Source organism: Styela clava, chromosome 9 (assembly GCF_964204865.1).
Source record: "Styela clava chromosome 9, kaStyClav1.hap1.2, whole genome shotgun sequence".
NCBI classification, from domain to species: domain Eukaryota; kingdom Metazoa; phylum Chordata; class Ascidiacea; order Stolidobranchia; family Styelidae; genus Styela; species Styela clava.
The window spans coordinates 9,894,113-9,914,642 of NC_135258.1; the positions used below are offsets into that span (position 1 = coordinate 9,894,113).

General features: G+C 34.5%; 3 protein-coding genes across 4 annotated transcripts; 2 read left to right on the plus strand and 1 right to left on the minus strand.

Annotated features, from left to right (window-relative positions):
• Window positions 1-196: 196 nt before the first annotated feature.
• On the plus strand, window positions 197-10,053 carry LOC120339587 (uncharacterized). Of its 2 annotated transcripts, XM_078116015.1 has the most exons (15): window positions 198-518; window positions 597-770; window positions 852-923; window positions 1,257-1,715; window positions 1,792-1,851; window positions 2,134-2,195; window positions 2,523-2,598; window positions 2,937-3,058; window positions 3,725-3,956; window positions 4,071-4,189; window positions 6,616-6,685; window positions 7,084-7,208; window positions 7,414-7,600; window positions 8,742-8,848; window positions 9,418-10,053. In XM_078116015.1, exons 2-15 carry the CDS (start codon window positions 725-727, stop codon window positions 9,598-9,600), a joined length of 1,920 nt encoding a protein of 639 aa, XP_077972141.1. In that variant the 5' UTR covers window positions 198-518; window positions 597-724; the 3' UTR covers window positions 9,601-10,053. The 2 variants fall into 2 exon arrangements, with proteins under 2 accessions (XP_039263681.2, XP_077972141.1); XM_039407747.2 differs by having other exon boundaries at window positions 197-770.
• An 842-nt stretch (window positions 10,054-10,895) lies between these two features.
• On the minus strand, window positions 10,896-14,093 carry LOC120339752 (protein prune homolog 2-like). Its single transcript, XM_039407944.2, has one exon. It carries the CDS (start codon window positions 13,986-13,988, stop codon window positions 12,846-12,848), a length of 1,143 nt encoding a protein of 380 aa, XP_039263878.2. The 5' UTR covers window positions 13,989-14,093; the 3' UTR covers window positions 10,896-12,845.
• Window positions 14,094-16,605: 2,512 nt separating this feature from the next.
• LOC120339749 (uncharacterized) lies at window positions 16,606-20,252 on the plus strand. Its single transcript, XM_039407941.2, has 5 exons — window positions 16,606-17,302; window positions 17,645-17,829; window positions 18,640-18,850; window positions 19,069-19,160; window positions 19,384-20,252. Exons 1-5 carry the CDS (start codon window positions 16,665-16,667, stop codon window positions 19,491-19,493), a joined length of 1,236 nt encoding a protein of 411 aa, XP_039263875.2. The 5' UTR covers window positions 16,606-16,664; the 3' UTR covers window positions 19,494-20,252.
• Window positions 20,253-20,530: the final 278 nt, after the last annotated feature.

Here is a 20,530-nt window from a genome sequence, read left to right on the forward strand (position 1 = left end):
TCCAGTAGAACTCTGAAATGTACTAATTTTTAGTCTAGTTTTAATATGTAATAGTCCAATACCTAGGCTACTGCGATAAGGCAGATCTCCAGATCGGTGCTGTATTGATTTTATTTTTCGCGTTTGCTGGTTTCATGGTTTACGGTATTTGTCTATAATGTAAAGGCAGGAATGTATCGTAAAGTATTACTGTATCTTGTCATCTGTCAGTCCAGCAGTCTGCAGGTCTGTGTTTGCTGACATAGATTTGTAACTGACTGTCTAAATACGAAAGGTTTCTTAGCTTCAGAGCTCAGAATCTCATTGTTTTAGTAATTTCAGAATTCAAAAACTGAGAAAGGCAAAGCAGCAAAGTGACTTCTCTACATGTCACAAACAGACAGACTGTCATGCATCTGTCAGTCTGTACATTAATAATACAGTAATCCAGCAGTCAGGTAATACCTGAATAGTGAACGTAAATAACTGAATGAGCCAATGCCAGACAGACTGATAGACCAACAGAGGTGCCTACTGATGTAAGTTGAAACAGAAAAAAGGAAGTCAAGAAGTATAGAGGAACAGTCTTCTAATGCAATGCAACAATATTATTTCAGCAAAGTGTTTTTATGAAACTGCGTTTCACAAAATCGTTGATAAATACAGGCGAGACATATCATATCAAACATCCGTGAAGTTATTTATTGATATTGAGAACACAAAAGACAGCAAGAATAAATCTGCAATGAGTCGATCGCCACCACCACAATGGCACAAATATCCACCACAAGGTAATACATATATTTGTTGAACGTCTCCTAATTTAATATATAAATATTACTATGTAAAAATTTAATGTATATTTATATTAGGATCAGCTGTTGGACCTCCACCTATGCCGAATAAGCACGCACGAAGTCCTGAGAGAGAGAGGAGATCACCTGGTTTGTAATTTTTATGTATTTTGTTATGTATTGAGTATTATGTTCGCCATCTCTAAAGTCTGGGTCAAAATTTTGAACTATTGGTTCGAAATTCCAGGACTAAAGTGTCGAGTCAAAATTTCTTCGAATCTCACGAGTCTGATAATATGATACAGCCCACTACCAATGCTTCGTTTTAGATTGCGTGGCGCATCGTGCTAAGCATTAGGAGTACGGCCGCCACCACACCCCTGATTATTTTGTGTGGGTTCGCAGTGGTTCGCCATATGATTAAGCCGTCTTATCTCCCCCAGGATAAATATGTAAATCCTATCCTACTCAAATATTTCGCAGGTTATGACAGAGAGGCAGAATGGCGACGATTCCAGGAATGGGAAAAACATAATAGAAAATCTCCACCTCGCTCTAGTCCAAAACGAAGTCCTCCGAGACCTCAGCACAGGCCGATAAGTCCTAGGAAAGAACGAAGTCCAGTAAAAGCTCCACCTCCAGAATGGGGTCGAAGATCTCCACCGAGGTCTTATCGACCCCCTGAGTGGGGCAGGAGAAGTAGGAGTCCACCACCCTCATGGGGTAGGAGAAGTCCTCCAAGATATGGCCCTCCACGTGGTAGAAGCCCTCCTCGAGCTCATAGTCCCCATCGATGGGGTCCGGGTCCACCACCCCATGACTGGGATCGATACAGAGGCCACCCAGCTCCACGACGATCACCACCGAGATGGGGACCCGCACCCCCGCACTGGGAACCCAGAAGAGAGAGATATCCTCCACCAGGTCATCATATACAAGACCGTGAGTTCACATATCCTATATTTTAAAAATATAATATTGAATATTCTTCAAATGAATTACCGGTATTTGCATTCAGGTGGAAGATGGCCTGCACAACCCGCAGACAGACCTCCATTTCGACCCAATGGTGCTCCAGGTAAATAGATGAATAAATATTTTATAGACTTAGTAATAGCTTCAATTTTCACGCATACTAGATGTGTGTTTCATTTGCCATTTTGTACCATTGTATAGTCTTCTTCGCTCATTTCACGATCTGCTTTTCAAATACTGCTTTTATAAAAAATAATGTTATGCTATGTTGTGAAAATGTAACACAATATTTTTGTGTTTATTTATTTTGGGCTTCTTATTTGATATAGTTGTTCTCTAGAAGTGATATATATGTACCCGGTACATACATCCATTATTTTTACAGCTACACAACCTATTGCTCAGCCGGCAGCTAGTGACAGTGGAAAATCTGCAGAAGGAATGAAGGTATTTTTATGTTGTTTTTGTGCAAGCGATCGCTTTTTAAAATGTCAGAATTTGCTATGCAAATTGGTGTTGTTCGTCCTGGCGTTTGAACTTTCATAAGGCAGGCTTCTGTACACTGAAGATCCGTAAATTACTAGCAATCACAAGAAGTACAAAAATTCACAAGTTTAGGTGTTCACAAGGTCCAATGTCCAAACTGAAATGCCTATGAACCTACGAAAAATAACGTAATTAAACATGATATAATATATTAAGGCCTTATTATCATATCGATAAGTCATGAATATGGACATATATTCATATTTTATTTGACAAACTTTCACATAGATGGATGAAGGGTCAGCAGAAGAAGAAACTTTAGAAAATTATGATTTACCGGAATATGATGCTGAAGTGCCTTTAGGTAAATTAAATAATAACCTAATATAATATGTATTTATCTTCAATGCCGATTTCAATTTTAAAAATATCATGAATTATCAAAATTTACTTTTTAAATACGATCCCATTGCATTTGGAGTTTTGGTTTGCTGTTATTTCTAGTTGTTGTGGAATAGTCTAATGATAAATTTTGGTATAGGTTATGCTTACCGGTAATGATTTTTGTGTGTTGTATTTGACTATATTAGTGTTGCAGACTAAGGATTCCATGTTCAAACCCCATTTCTATGACTCCATCCAGGTAATTAGGCCATGCTACTTAACCGTATCGCCTATACAAACTAATACCATTATAAACAGGTCAAAAGTATGTCATTGCTGTTTCTGGATTCTTTTGCAAGATCTGTCACAAATTTTACAATTCGGAATCTTCAGCCAAGATTACACACTGCAAGTCAAAGACTCATTATGAAAAGTTTTCGGTAAATTTTATGTAGAATGGGATCATCTCAATGAATACATATTAATTATTACTATTTATTATTTCCATGACCTTCACTTCGATATTTTTTTCAGAAGCATTTTTACAAATTCATTGAGTTTGTGTTACTAGTTGGTTAGTAAGCCCCTCAGTTATTGCACCTAACAACGAATGTGTCAGGTTATTTACTAAAAAGAATGTAAAACTAATTACTTGAAAAGCATGTTTCCATAGCACATATTTTGAAATTTTTTGGTTAAGATTTTAAAAATAAATCATAAATCAAATTTTATATTACACTAGCTTAACTTTAAGATAAGACATCATCAGTCATTACAATAATACATGTTTAAAAGTAAAATGCTTTATGTGGGAGAAATTTACAACATTTTTGTATTCTCTCGTTCACATCAATAGCTCAAACTTCACAATTATCTATTTGTTCTAATCAGCTGCTTTCCAGGAACATCTTTTAGTTTGGAACGCCATTTATCTTTATACTAATACATGCTTGTAAGTAGAGAAAAGACAGTGGTTCACTATCCCTTTTTCTAGAACAAATTTGAAATTCTGCCGCAAGATCTTAATAGCCTGTTCAAAATAAATGAAGCATTTCAGCTATTCTTATCACTTTAAAAATATTTTTATTTTCCGAATTCCATTTTAGAAATGGGTGGTTACAAAAAAAGAAGAGACAGCAGCTCAGAAACGTGCAGCTCCAGTTGAAACACCTGCCAGTGAGCCGGCACCAGTTCCTCCCGTACCTCCTACTGATACAAAAATTGATGAAGTTTCAAAAAAGGATGAGCCTGATGAATCACCACCTGCTAAAGTACCTAAGATGGAATCACCAATTGAAGAAACTAATAAAGATGATAGTCAAGAGGATTGGGCAGGAGGTGTGTATTTATATGTTATTGTTATTGTGTAATATCTTGTTTCGCTTTGATTCGGGTGTGCGCGTCTATAATTGCGTAAAAAAAATTCCTGATAGTTTAGGCTTCTTTTTTCAGCTCTGTTAATAAAAGAAGAACTGACCGAAGAAAGTGATAATGAACAGAATGATGTTAATAAATACGATCCTTCTCAACCAACAGACGAGAGTAGTATGCTTGTGACACCACTTAAAGAGGTAATATTTTACACATACGTAATATACAGAACGTTTATTGAAGTGTTCCAGTGATACTTTTTATTCTTTTAGAAATAATTTAAAATATTTTACATATAAGGAATTAGTATTTTGAGCATTTTGCATTTGATTCTTCCATGTAGATATCATATAGTCTACTAAAATTTAAAGATTTATTATCAATTCTTTACCAACATGTCTATATTGCATATTCTTAGACTGATTGTTTAGTGTTATTACTTATCGATTTTAATCGGTAAGTATGTTGATAGGTATTTGTCTGTCTGTCTGTTAGATGCACGCAGTATCTCACGAAAGCGAGATTGAATCTGCTCCCGATTTTGCATGTGCATTCATCATATGTCGTACCAGAAGTCTATTGATTTTGGATGAATTATGTCGTTAGGGATGGGCAATATAGAATACCGAATCCGGAGGATTCGAATCCCAAAGTATTCGAATCCAACAGGATCCGATAACAGGATTCGGTTTCCGCCTCTCCGGCGCCATGCGTCGATTTTTGCATTTCAGTTTTCAAATATCAATTGAAGACGAGCGTTTTTCTCGCGTGGAAATCTCTCTCGTTTAAATAGACTTGCGTCTGCTCGGAAAGAACCCGTAAAGTTGGTAAACTTCAAACACTGTAATCTTAATCGGCGCATTCTGGACAGGAAGTCGGCGAAGTACATCTCGAGGCGAAGACTCGTTATTGCACCATTTTGGCATTTTCGCCGTGCGTCAATTTTTGTATTTCGGGTTTCCAATTTATCAATTGAAGGAGCGTTCTTTCTCGCGTGGAAATTTCTCTCGTTTAATTAAACTTGCCCAATCGCAAAGAACCCGTAAAATCGATAAACTTCAAACACTGTAATCTCAATCGGCGTATTCTGGACAAGAAGTCGTGAAGTACACCTTACGACGAAGACTCGGTATTGCACCATTTTTTGCGTTTTCCTGCTTTGCTATCTAGAAAGGGTCTAATAATAATATTTATTTGTGCCGACTTACTGGCGATATTCCGATAATGTGATTGCAACAATCTTCAATTGTTTACAGGCGTGCCTCGCTTCATTTTACATTACTGTAAATGATTTTCCGCGACCGGCGAGTTTTCCCCAGAAAATGATGCATGTAAACCAAAAGCCAGGCGTGGAATGTTATGACATTACTTGCGATTAATTTAAATCCAATATTATTTAGGAATAACTTTATTACTTTTATTACACCAGTTTCCGAAATACAAAGTTATATCGAAAAACACGACGATCTGTCGCATTTAAATTTCACTATCAAAAGATTACATATTTTCCGGTCCGTTTCTACCGTTCAAGATAGACGCACGTTTGATCGAGTGTCTGTAGTAATTTTATTCGCCGATAAATTTAAAAAAAGATGCCACATCTGGCGAAAATAGTTACGTATTGAGTTTGAGTAGGGCCAAATCTGGGTAGATAATGATATGTAACAATAATAATACTAAATGAATTCATCTTTAGATAATAGGGAGCCTTGTTTTGCACGTCTTGATCGCACAGAATAAAAAGTTGATTTTAATTGATGGTGGTTAAATTTAATATTTTACACTGGTCGCATAGGTTGCAGCGGCCACACGCTGGTCCTGTATCTACCGTAATTAATTCTCAGCGGGAGTGTTTTAGCACACTCGGCACTCTAACATTAATAATGATTTAATGCCGTTTCATATCTATTTTTGTATTTACCCGCTTACTATTAAAGTGTTTGAAGCGTGTCTTAATTTAGCATATCAGTATTTAGAGATTACATACATTTGGAACAATTGAAAGCAAAAATATTGTAATATTCTTAGATTTCATTGTCCTGGGAAATGCCTGTTTAGTATCAAATCAAATCCAATGTCGAGGACATTTCCAAATAAATAATACATTTATAGTAATTCTTTTATAATTTTTTGACGTCTAAATCCAGAAATCAGGAAAATTCCCACTATTTGAATAAGTATGAAAATAGAATAGGATTCGGTATTCTAGATTCGATTTAACTATTCTAGAATATTCCAAATAAATAATACATTTATAGTAATTCTTTTATAATTTTTTGACGTCTAAATCCAGAAATCAGGAAAATTCCCACTATTTGAATAAGTATGAAAATAGAATAGGATTCGGTATTCTAGATTCGATTTAACTGTTCTAGAATAGTAAATTATTCTACATTGCCCATCCCTATATGTCGTATAATTAGCGAGTTATTAATTAATTAGTGATGGGACACGAGGTGTCACTATGGAGTAAGAGCACTGTTTTGGGGGATCCCCTAACTTTCGATCCTTCGGTCTCTGACCGATATTCTCGTTTAATAGTCTGCAGCATTATAACTAAACAGCATGATAAACTTTTTTCGTTTGGACAATGTATAATATTTACTCTTTTTTATATATCATTTAGGAAAAAAAGAGCTCTGGATATATATCTGAAACATCTGCATCTGATACTGATAGAACGCCAAGCACTGATGGTTTGTTCATAATGAATTTGATTGAAATTCAAATTATTTTGCTGTTAAATAATTCAATTTTCAACCATTTGTAATCAATATATTACGCTTTATTAATTATACAGGATAGCGCCTGGAAATTATCTTCCAGGTTTTTTCATTCGTTCGAATATATTATAAATCTTGAATTATTTAACTTCTAGCTAGATTGTTTTACAGATTTCTTTGCGTTCTTTTGATTAACTCTAATCCTAGACCAGGGATATGGAGTTGGTTGTGAAGCTTTCATAATTTCAAGTTATAGCAATTGCGTTCATTACTTTTTTGATGAATGATTTTTAGGCATGTTTCTAGAAAATTAATTGTCTCTTTGAGACTTTGTTTGTGGCACTCATGTAAAAATTTTCGATTTTTATTAGACTTCTTAGAAGCAACTTTGTACAACTTCAGAAAGATGAGAGTACAACAGTTAAAGGAAAATTTGAAGAAGCGGGATCTACCATTGCATGGTCTAAAACCATTGTTGTTAAAACGCCTCGAAAAGGTTTGAAAAAATAAGTTTTTGGTAGTTTTTTTATGTTCTAATTTAAATTTATTTCTTAGTTAAGATAAATAGTTAGGTTTTCGGAAAAAGAGGCAGCCTATCAGTGACTGCTTTCTCTCGATGCAGCAATGTAGTTATTTGGTGAGTCGTGTCTTCTTAAAAATTCATATTTGTAGCATTACTTGAAAATTATTTCTGATAACAGGCGCTCCTGGCAGAAGCAGCTGAGGCTGCGACTGTTGAGAGTCAGCAGGAGGAAGAGGAAACGAAACATCAAGAACAGACTTCAAAAGATGACACACCAGTCAAAACAGAGGTGGAAGAACAGCAGGCTGGGGAAGAGACGTCAGCAAATATTCCACAGACACAAGACAATAGTGGTATCGAAGGTGGTGGGTAGACAATTGTAAAATTATCAGAGAAAGTGTAGATTTTCGAGGACAGTTTCATATAATCTTGCAGTATAATCGTCAGAAATCAGTAAGATAGTATTGTGGTAAGAAATACCTACATCCATGATTTTATTGTTGTCTCTGCAAAACATCTTTATCTTCCAATCCAGTGCAGTTTTTATCCAGCGAAAATAAATATCAGTTTGATACAAAAGGCAATTAATTACGGTATATTCATATTGAGCGGTTTTACTGAAGCTTTGGATAAATTAGGTTGACTTGAAGATTAATATTTAAGATGAATCAGAATCTCTTAACTCAAAACTTTCTAGCTGTTATTATAAGAAATTCGAGATTTTATGAAGTGTAAATCATTTAGAGTTATTAATCAGACTTTTATCCTGGCTTTTCTTGTTGTTCCTATAATTGTACTGTTTGAGTGAAAGGTCCAGGTCTTCAAGTTTTCAATGGTGGTTGGTTGGTCAGCTGGTTTTTTGTTTGGCGACAATATATCATGGATGTTGGTATTTCTCATTTTTTTATTACTTTAGCATAAGAGGATCAGTACGGGTCTGTTTTTCATTAGGAGGATTGAGAGCTTGCGCAAAAATCAGATTTAGAAGTAGTTGGTTTTTTAGAAGAAAATAGAAAAAATTTATGAGTTGATGTGTCCATTGAAGGCTCTCATTTACGATTGAGAATCTTATAAAATTTTTGTTTGCAGATGACTTAAAATTTGAAAAATTGAGGGGGAAAAGGCAGACAACGTTCGTTTAACCAAGTTTACGCTAATAAAGTCTACTTACAAGCTTTGGTTTGATCGGTTGGCACATAGTGCTATCATTAAGAACACACTCGCCATCGCGTCTTACTAACTAACTCAACAAGTGCTGGTAACTGGAAGAGAGACCGTGTTTCATCATATCATCAAGCTATCTTATCACTTCTCCCTCAAGATAGATACGAAAATCATATCTTTTATTTGATCTGTTCTTGAATGTTCGTCTTTCGTTAAATAAATTTATTGACATTGAAGTGTTCTATTATTTAAGTGTAGATTCAGCTACGGTATTTATATTATCCTGTTTGCTGATGCATATTTGTCGTCGTGTTGTTGATGCACATTTTTTCGTTTATGCAGAGCTATCGAAGGCGCTGAAACTGACTTTGCATGAGTCTGACATAGAAGTGTCAAATTGCAAATCACAGTGGATTACAAAGAGAGAACTAGAACGAGAACTTCTTCAGGTATTTATGAGTATGATTCCTTTAATCTTCAAACTTGATTAGGATTTTCAATACCAAGAGTTTCTTCGATTCCAATATCTGGGTTAATTTGTGAATGAAGATATGATAAAAAAAGGTTTTTGTTCATCTTGACATAAGTAAAACTATAGTTTTGCACAGCAGGCATCTGCGAATTATAGTCCACGGGCTATCGCTGTAAGCAAAAATTTTGTTCTCAAAATCATTTTTTTTAGCTCTTTTGGGGTTACCCAGTCTAACATAAGTTCAAAATATTTGTGCCCCCAGATCTGAAAGATCTCTGAATGAGAACTAACTCTTTACATCGATATTTTGCAGTTGTGGTTTCCAATGTTTTACCCTACAGCTACCAGTAAGGCTCGAACAAAATTATTACTGGTATGGTGTAAGAAATGGTATAGAAAGAGCTATTGATGGCCAGTATCTATATTCTAAGATGAAAGGATATATCAATGTTATAGTTAACTATGTGTATAATATAATATTGTGAATTTGTATGGATTACAAAAATAATTGTCGAGTGAACAATGTTATATTGATATATAATTCAGCTGGAGGGTGTCGAAACTGTAATAAGCATGGAAAAGGAACAAACTAAGATGGGGAAGAAGACAATCGTAGAATGGACAATCGAGCTCAATTTCAGAGGTGAATTTCCTAAAGACGGACTTAACTTCTGGATGGAATCACATCAACAACTGCCATTCCGTGCATCTTTGTCAGAAGAAGAATAATGAAAACAACTTGAAAAGTGTTTTCATCATGTTTGTAATCAGTCAAGAAGAGAGCCATCGTGGATTTCCAATTGCTGGACATTGCTGGTTTCACTTATTTTGATCAATAATTAATTGAGCTTGGTATTTTGTATTCTTTACTTTTATGATCTTCAAACACTCGATTCTGTCGAATTATGGAGTTTCTTCCTGATATAGTGAAAGCCAATTCAGATGACTGGCTATTTAGCTTCGGCAAGCAATCTTAATTTCTATTTCCTGGCATAAATATGAAATCTTGAATGAAATCTGCAGCAAAATGATGAATGTGCCATTTCTGTATCTTTCGTTAAAATGATAATCACAAATATTGGATTTCGCAAGGTGCCCCAATCGCAAAAATTATCGCTCAAAGCCTGTAGTTATTTTTCAATAAATGACAGAATTGTTCTGTCAAGTGCTGAAAGCCTGAAACTTTGGTTCATATGCCTGTTGGGTGTGGTGTGAAACTAATAGTCAAGGCAGGAAAAAGGCCTGAGAGAGTTGCTTAGCTGTATGTCTAATATCTATTACCCATTAAGTCTTTGTTGCACCTATATGCTAAGCAGTCTTGGTAGCTTTTGCCATTTCTATAATCAGCCTTTTGCTCAGAATTGAATATATGTGCGCGTGACCTTGCTTTGTTAGAATTGGAAGAAGTGTGTGAGAAGATTGTTTGGCTCCTTGCTGTGGCAACACTCAATGGCTGCTTTATCGCCAGTCAAGCCTTCCCATAAACTTTTCTTACATATGCAATTGTCATAAAAAATATCCCAATAGGGATTTTTGCAGCTTAACCCTGATGTCAGGTTTCAGTATTTACAGGATTCTTACGAAGGTAATAAACGAGAATATCGGTCGGAGACCGAAGACTTAACGATCGAAACTGCGGTTTCGATTCATGACTCTATAGTGACACCGCGTGTCCCATCACTGATTATTTGATAACTCGCTAATTATATGATATAATTCATCCAAAATATGATGAATGCACATGCAAAATTTGGAGCAGATTCAACCTCGATTTCGTGAGATATTGTGTGCATCTAACAGACAAATACCTTATCAAAATCGATAAGTAATAATAGTAGAGATCGATTGTAGATTAACATACAAATATAATAAGCCTCGACCCCATTGGTTTCGGGTTAAGATTATTCTATTTTCTGACAGGTGGTTCTTAGGGATTTTAACAATAGCAAATGTGGTTCGATATGAAGCCATCCTTAAACAATCAGCTTGTTGCTTTGAAATCCTGAACAATTCACAACAATGTATTTATGCGAATGTAATATATTTATGATAATACGAAGAAAGACTAGACTATAACGAGTAAATGATAATTGTTCTATAAACAGTGCTCATAGTCATTGCAACTAATGAAGAAAATCAAACAATTTAAAGCTGAATATATCAAGTGGATTTATGTTTCATCAAATATAGTTCTTTTGTTGAAACACAATAGTGAATAATAAGAGCCATGCCAACAAAGGAGTAATTTAGAATGCTGCCTTTGTTATATTTAATATCGAAATACGTGACTGGGAACTGTCACATTTGCTACTGAATCACATCTTAAACTAAGGGCGGGGACATGAATTTTATGACCAACGCTAAATCACAAACATCAATGATTTATAGCAGTAATATTTAACTACAACCAGTAAGTTGGTGAATAAATGCAAATGTTATTTTACATTTTAGCAAACTGGGTATTGTTAATATTAGATTTTGACTAATGTTAATGGCTTGGTTTGCCTACATCTTTAATGACAAAACATTATGTATTGACAAGTCATGACATATTTATTCATCATAAGCCTATCAAATATGGTTATGTGACTGAGCGGTTACAAAGTTGAAAATCATATTATACAGAACAGCTATGTATCATAACTTTGCTACAGACAAAGTTCAAATAAAAGAAACACTACAAGCAATAAAATCTCTAATGCGTCTAAAATATATTAATAAGATTAAAAGCTGAGTGTCAATATATAAAAAGAGCCGTTTGAAATATAGGCAAAGTATTTAATTGATGAATCTTATATTTGTGCTGGGTATATTGTATTAGGCAGTATATGACATTTTTTGAAATATTAAAAACAAGTTCAGACACTTGCAACAACAAAAAAAATCAAAACAATAATTTGAGTACGTCTTGTGATATTAATAACAAGCTAATGCAACATAATTAAGTATTTAAAATTGCAAAAGAAAGAAAATGACCACAGCTGGAGCAAATATTAAATAATCAGCAAATGTAAATAACCAGCAAATATAAACCTGTTCAATCTGAGAAATTTTTTTTAATTGGTAGTTTTATACATTATGTCTGAGTTACATTCAGATTGCAAAACTGTGTAGATTTGAGGGTTAAAAAAACATATTTTGAACTTATTGTTAGATTACCCATAAATTTACATTTAAAACTAGCACAGCGTATAATAATCTCATTGCCGTATATGTAAAAGTGTACATTTGAAGAAAACGCTAAAAATCCTCATAAAACAATAAAAAAAACTTCAGACACAAATAAACAAATTATTCAGAACGGCAAGGATTGGTTACAAGGTGAGGAAATATTTCTTTGTAAACATTTCGATAAAATATATATCGTTAGCATTAGAGATTACAGTTTTACTTCACCTTCTATTCTGCAGGTCAACCACAAGGTTTTTTAAACAGTTTACGATTACGAAACACATTTCTCTAACTAGTATCAACATTTTCAAACATGATTCTAATGCATTTATTGATTATATTAAAAGCACCTGATAGTATATATATATATATACTGGATCAATAAACCCTTGATATCAAGAAGTGATCTGTGATATATTGTGTATGCTTAGGAATGAAAATCAATTATTGTGCAAGAGTGACAGACACAAATCAAAAATATTCTGAGAATAAATTTGTATATATTATAAGACATCATTTTCTGAGATATAATCACCTTTTTTGTTAATTAAGGAAGCACCCAGGGCTATGAATATAAATTCTTGTGGTGGGTGCTTCTGGTTACAGATGGTGGATAGATTAATCAACCTATAAATATACTATTTAGTGAATAAAATAGAAGTATGGGCCAAATGAATTTTGCAACAGCTATTTGGCTATGGGATTGTTTTTGCATGAAAATTGCCATTTCCATTTATAGCCAGGTCAAATACAACTTCTGTCATATATAACAGGTGATAAACCAGGACAAACATTGAAATTAACTAAGGGGAAACTTCAGTCTCACCAATCTTGTTAGAAACACCTTGACTGGATATACTACTCTGTGCATTTTCTGAAGAATTCTTTTTTACCTCTACTCGTCTCGTGGATGAGTAACGTTTTGCATCGTGAGCATTAACGGCATCAGGGATACTCAAACCAGAGAGAGAAACAATGTTTGACAGCTCTTTCAAAGAACTGACCAATTTCAACTTGCGACTAAATTTTGTGCTAATGAAAGGTCTAAAAAATGTAATAAGAGCACGCATATACCATGAAGGATGAACTAAAAGCAATTGTTTTAAACTTTTACGCAATCGCCGATGGATCATTTTGTAGCAACGTTTAAGCCAAGCAAACCTCGGTACATTTCTTCGTTTACAACCGCTATTAAAGAAAACGATCATGTATTCCTCCGCTACAAGCAAGTCAAGGGTACTCACTACATATAAAAATAAATTGTCCATGATATAGTCATAGTCAGTTTGATTGCAATCTGGTAAATAACAAGCTGAAAATACCACAATAGCATTGAGGCCTTCACCATAATACCCTCCGTGAGACAACACTTGTTTATAAGGAATGATAGCAGTAAGATCCATTTTAAATTCTTCGTCGCCTATAATCACAGTGCGATATACTTCAGCATCAACAGCTCCCATTTGTTCTGATACAGCTAATTTATTAGAAATAGAATTGTCTGAAAATATAGGTGTGTCATTATCCCATTCTAAGTCAACTCCAACAAGTCGTCTTGGGGAATCAGAGGGTGAAGACTCCATATCATCGGGCGTTGTAAGTTCATCAGGAGTTGGTAATCCATCGATGGACAACTCTTCAGAATCAAAAGTCTGAGATAAATCCTGATCAGGAGATAATTGAACACTGATTTTCTTTTTCGTCAATGATTTATCACCAAATTGTAGTGAATCAGGTTTAGCGGGAATACCAAATTTAAGACCATCATTTTTCATATTAGCTCCGCCACTTGAACATAATAAATCATCGTCTTGCCATTCGTCATTCAACTCTATCGCATTATTAAAATCTTCTTCTGTATATGGAGAATTGAAATTTCTTACATTTTCCTCTCTCTCATCATCTGCAACCTCTTCTTGCATCGTTGAATCAACTCCTTCGGCCATTTTTCAAGTTATCCAAAAACGATAGAGATTCTAATCAGTGAATAGTCCCAGTCTTCATTACAGCATTATGGTTATAACTGCTGAACTGCAAAATACAAAAATACCGTAATGATATTGCTATGGAGACGAATGGTACCGGTACCGCAGCCAGGAAGTGCATGACCAGCTGAGAGAGAGAGATTTATTTCCACAAACAATGAACTGACCAAACGGTCAAACCCATACGGTACCGGTACCGGTACCGTACCGGTATCCAGGTCTGCAGGTATTCAGTTTTGACCTAAGACCGTGCAAATACAGTTAGTCTATATTTGGAATCACCATGTTCAGATGTTACAGTGAACAACACAGTTATATGTGTTTAACCGGGTGACCGCAAGGTTAGTGTGGCTTACTACAGTCTACTACAGTACGGTACTAACTCGTCTGATTGCTGACAGTGCTGAGCTGACGAAAATCAGCTGACATTTTTTTAATTCGACACAGGTTTGCCAGATAGCCTATGCAGGTTATAAAACATGAATTTAATCGCCCTGTCGCTCTAGTGAAAAATTTCACGATCTATTTTGTTTTCAATACCCATAATAAAAAATGTCACGCATATATGCAGGCTATATTCAATTTTTTACCATAATCAAAGACAATCTAAGAAAGTGATCGCCTACAGATAAAATGCTTCAGTGGAGAGTGGATTTCAGTTAGATTTTGAAGTTTTTATACGATAGTTTTTTTATTCATTACTTATCGATCTCGATCGGTAAGTATGTTGATAGGTAGAATCTGCTCCAAATTTTGTATGCGCATTCATCATATCTCGGACCAGAAGCCTATTGATTTTGGATAAATTATGTTGTATAACTAGCGAGTTATTAATTAATTGAAGATGCGGAAGATCGATGAGTCGGCGGTCTCTGATCGCTATCTCGTTTTTCAATTAGACACTTTCGTATGTTACGCGATATCTCACGAAAACGAGGTTGAATCTGCTCCAAATTTTGCATATGCATCCATCATATCTCGGACCAGAAGCCTATTGATTTTGGATGAATTATGTCGTATAATCATTTAATAATTAATTAGTGATTAGACACGCGGTGTCGCTATTGAGTCAGAGCGAAAAAATCGAGACCTGAGTTTCTGTTTTGGGGGATCCCTCATGCAGAAGATCGATAATTCAGCGGTCGCCGATCGCTATATAGTTTTTAGCATTACCAGATATTTTCACCGTGTTCCCCCGAAAATAAGACTGGGTCTTAGTTCAATTGTCCTCTAAAAATAACACTAGCGTTTATTTTTTGGGGGGGAGGGGGGGGTGTCTTATATTTTTAATTTATCAAAAACAAAATTACAACATGAAGAATTACGAGATTTTCAAATATACAAAATATGAAAACCCTTACCATTAACTCATAAATAATAAGTTTTTGTCTAAAATAACTGCAAAACATAGAATAGAGTATCAATCATTTAAAACGTGTAGGAAAGATTTTTTGTATCGACAGAATACTTTAGACTTTAGAGCAGCGGTTCCCAAATGTGGGTCGCCCAGGGAATCTTAGTGGGTCGTGAAAAGATGTAGAGGGCTTTGGTTAATTATACTGATTATTAGGATCGGTGGCGATTCGAATACGTAAATCTTCATAAAAAAATAAGATTAAATTGAATTCAAATCCTAATCTGTGAAAGTTTCCTTTTAACGATCTTCTCAAGGCAACAAAAATTTGCTACACAAAGAATGGCCATGTGGCTTTTTTACGCATAGCAGTTTTGTACACTGTGCAGCACTTCTTACCGTGTTTCCCCGAAATTTAGACAGGATTTAGATTTATTTTCTTTTGAAGAATAACACTATGATTGGTCAATTTATCAAAAATAAAATTACATTGTAGAAAATCACAAGATTTTTTACTAAACATATATAAACATACATCCATTGTTTTTATTTGTATTTCATATACAAAAATCAAGTGACAAATATCATAATTGTGATATCACACAATCTTGAATAGTGGTGGCCAATGAACCTTTCCTCTCCCACACATTTTAAATTTATTTTAAGGGTAGGGTTTAATTAAAATCATTTTGAAAATTCAAAATATTATATTATTTTCAGGCCAGGTCTTCATTTCTAGAAAAAACCTTTTGCGATGATTAGCCATTGCTGTGTTGTGTCATAAAAATAACAAAAAGAAAATTAAAGTTAAGTAAGTTGCCATAAGCTGTGGTAATAAATAGTCGGTCCCAAGTCCCAACTCTGAAAAGTTTGGGGGACCACTGCTTTAGACGATACTAGGATACTATAGAGACCCTTATGCCTGGAATCGTTTTGCCACTTAATTCATACCACTTGCACTGTTTAGGTAATAAAAATCAATAGATCGAAAAAAATTGAACATCATTCATCATTATCCTGGTCTTGCTAATTAGGCATGTATGAATTTGTTAATTTGCTGGATTTATGAAAATAGGATTCGTGTAAGGCCTAATGGCGTGTCCCATGAACGCAAGATCGCATTTGTTGCCTCGACAGTTCAGGAGAAACGAACGGTGAATTGAGTTTCTGCGTCTTTGAGTAACAGATGGTATGTACCTCATTATGCATAATTTGCACCTTTGCATGGTAAATAAAGATCTATTGAAACGGCTCAGTGAAGCATTTGCGAGGTGGAGTCTACTATGGAAGTGTCAGCTTACGATTTGTATTTGTTGATGAGCATTGTTGTTCCATCAATAGCGTGGAACGCCTTGTCGCTGAAAGTTCAGATACACAAATTGAAAAAACTTGCAAATTGGTTCATGTGCTTCATTATTATCACCGATTTTTTTGTTATATTTGTGAGCCTGTTTCACGTCGCATATTCTTTGACTTGTCGTAAAACCGGTTCATGCTTGAAAATACCAAAGCAAGCGACGAGAAATTTCAATTACACGTCATGGCAGGAGGATACCGTAAATATTGCTGATTACCAAGCTTGCGGCATGAGAGTTATATTAGAATTTATTTACGACTTCACTAGTACAATCATGCCGTCCATTGGAGCCAGTCAACTTTGGACATTGATCTACCTAATGGCAAAACCGAGGACCTCAAGCAATTCAAAGTATCGATGTTTCGCTGGACAAAAGCGAAGTCTTTTTCTTGTGGTTCCTTTTTTAGCAAATACGGTTGAATACGTTGCAACAATTTATTTGAGTCGATCGAATTATATCACCCTGGATACGATGTGGTTGATACAATTTTCTTTACGTGTTTCATTAGGATTCATGTTCTCACTTCTTCCAGCTATGTTTCTCATAGGAATTGTATGCATGAGGTAATATTTGCATCATAATCTAAATCAAATAGGAAATTTAATCTAATTTGAGAAAGTAACAAAATGGCATAATTTAGAAAAATTTGAGCTCAAAACAAGTTACACATGCAATTAAATACATTATTATTGGCGGGAGTTTGAATTTTTTGACACCTAAAATAAGCACCTTATTTTGTATGCCAGCCTGGAATAGTTATACGGATGCCTATTTCAAAATCTAGAGGTTTATAAATCACAGGCGTGTGGAATCGACACAAATTTACCTTGCTTGTATTTCACGTTAACAATTCCTAAAATTCCACATATTGACAGGTTTTACCTATCCAACTTTTTATTTTTAAGGTGGATACATTCTCCCGTTGTTCCTAAAACTCTCACCACAACGAAAATTAAAAGAAGTGTTTCGATGCGTCAATCCAGCTCACCGGTACCACTTTCTATGAAAAAGCGACTCAGAATCAAATTCTACAGAAAGACTTCTGTTGTTTGGTCGGAAAATACCTTTTCAATTCTTTACACAATAGCAGGTGATTTAAATAAACTCCTAACATCTGAATGCTCAATAATTTGAATGTTTCCATGGATTGACAAAATCAGTTAACGAGGAGATGCATTCTGTTCCTAGTTAACTTTTATTGCATGGATTCGAGGAGTATGATTATTTCTTGTTTTTATATCAAATTCACATTAATAACTTTTATGAAAACGTTGTAAAATACTATTTTACATGAAGTTCATCCTCATTTTCGATCAGAGATATAATATGCTGAAATTTAAAAAAACTTGAAGGTTTTTTCGAATGCCCATCTTACTAATTTCTTGCATCTCAGGAGAGATCACCAACTCGGCTAAAAGCGTCTTCATACGAATCTAGATCCACAAACGTTTGTCTGTGGTTTGGCTTTGGTTTGGTTAAATATGTCAAATGGCGTTGATTCATTGATATATCTAGAATATTCTACCAAAACTGACCTTCCAAACATCTCATCCCTGATGTATATGTTACCTTCTTTGAATTCATTTCTTTTCTGAATTGCCAAAATAATTCTAATTATATTATTAGTTCGATCGTTTTCAACAATTAAAAAATATATACCGTAAGTTTAAATATAATTTAGACAGCCGCTGCTTTTATATTTCCTCGGATTTTCTCATAAGTCCATGCATCGTCTTATTTTACTCTGAACTTTGCTGTTTTGGAAAAAATTACGACATCGCGCCCAATTTTAATCAATCGTTTTGTCATGGCGATGCTCGACGAAAAATGTATTTTTACCGGTATCGCAGTCTGGACTTCTGTTCACTGTTGCCTTTTAAAAGTCGTTTCATATTTTTAGCATTGTCGATTATATTCTGGGTGCCCGTTCATATACACTCCGTTATCGACATGGGAGTAAATATACCTTTTAACGTCATTGTGAGTATCAACCTATGCACTTTGCTGCGCCCGATGACAATTTATTGCATGAGCAACAAATGGAGAAAAGACCTGAAACAAGCAGCAATGCCTGTCATAAAATTTCGAAACATTGTACATCGACGAGTCAGGTATAAAAAAATAATTAATACGCTATAAATATATGAACTTTTTTATACAATTTTATTATAACTGGAATTTTCTTGGAAATTAATATATATATGTACTACTGCTCAATTCAGAGATTGTGCATTTTGAATAATTCATTAATTCTTTTGTTTATGTAATTAGGAAAAAATACATTAGAGTCAATAAATTTCAAACAGCAATGTTATAATTTATATTTTAGCAAAGAAACACAAGAACCTTCACACTATCACGTGACACCACTACCTATCATCCCAATAAAATTGGTGCCAAGAGAACCCTTGGTAGATCAAGGTGAGTAAGATTTGGACAATTCTTTTAAAAATTCAATTTGACCCGAAAGTCGTGCGTCCTTGCCGCCGGTGGTGGTAAGATATATTGCATAAAACGCTTTCAATCTTCTCTATTGAGGCGGAATTAAAATACTTTAGGGCATAAAGTTTATGCAACTAAACTCTCTCAGATTATTTTATAACTTACGTTATTAGAACAATAATTGAATATCGCCTTTTTTAAGACTGTACGGTTTTTGAACGACGCCGATCGTGTTTTGGGAGCATTGTTTCTACAGAAAAATCATTTCTTGTCCGACCAAACAACAAAATTGCTCCATGTATTGAAGAGTGATACAAACTACAAACTTGCGATATCTTGTCTTATTTTACTATACTGCACATTGTATGTATAATTTGTCTTTAAGTATGTATTGTTGTGATTTGCACTTGAAACACACGTCAATGCACTACACTGTGGGATCTTATAGCACATTTGACCATATTGAACTATCCACTTTGAGTTCCTACAGCAAAATCATGGTGTACTGCTTTTCATTGCTTATTTATTCAATCGTATTAATATAATTACCAATATTAGTATTTATTCTACATCTATTCTCTCACAGATTTGCATGTACTTTTAGCCACGCATCGTGGGTTGATGGTGTTGACTAAGTTTATAACAGAAAATATGTTTAAAAATGCAACCAATTTATCATAATATTTTAGAGTGATTTACTTTAGTAAACGTAAAAGAGTTACATGGAGTCATTAACCAAAACTAGCCAGTCGTTTTTGCTTGTTTGTACACTCTTCACACTTATAAATTATTTTAGCAAACGTATTTTTCACTTCCGTCACCCTCGTGAAACAATTCAACGTCATTTTTTATTCTTTTTCGTTTTTTAGCTTCGGTGCTATTTGTACATTGTTCTAACAGATTGACGTCAAAGAATAAACAACATTTGCTTTTTGGTCTTTGTCGAATCCGTGATCCACTCTAAACTGCTATTATTCAAGTGTATCCAATTTGGATACTAATTTTATACTTTTTATCTATTATAATTTCTCTTTATATATATGTATATATGAATATTCATTCTTATCTTAATTTGTGCATAAATTAATATACACAACCGTGGTTGACAGAAATGGTAGTGACTCAGAAATTTGTACACAAAATTCGTTTTAAAACTGTTTTGTTTGAATAGCTGTTTTTTTGTTTAGCAAAACCGCCTTGTGTCGCACGCCATCGTAACTCACACACCATCCCCACCTTATTTGCATATATATATATTCAAGAATATGATTTTTCGAAAAACACTATATTTTCTTTCTGATATTTGTGAAAAGAAGTAACTTAAAATAATTCATCGAAACCAAATAAGC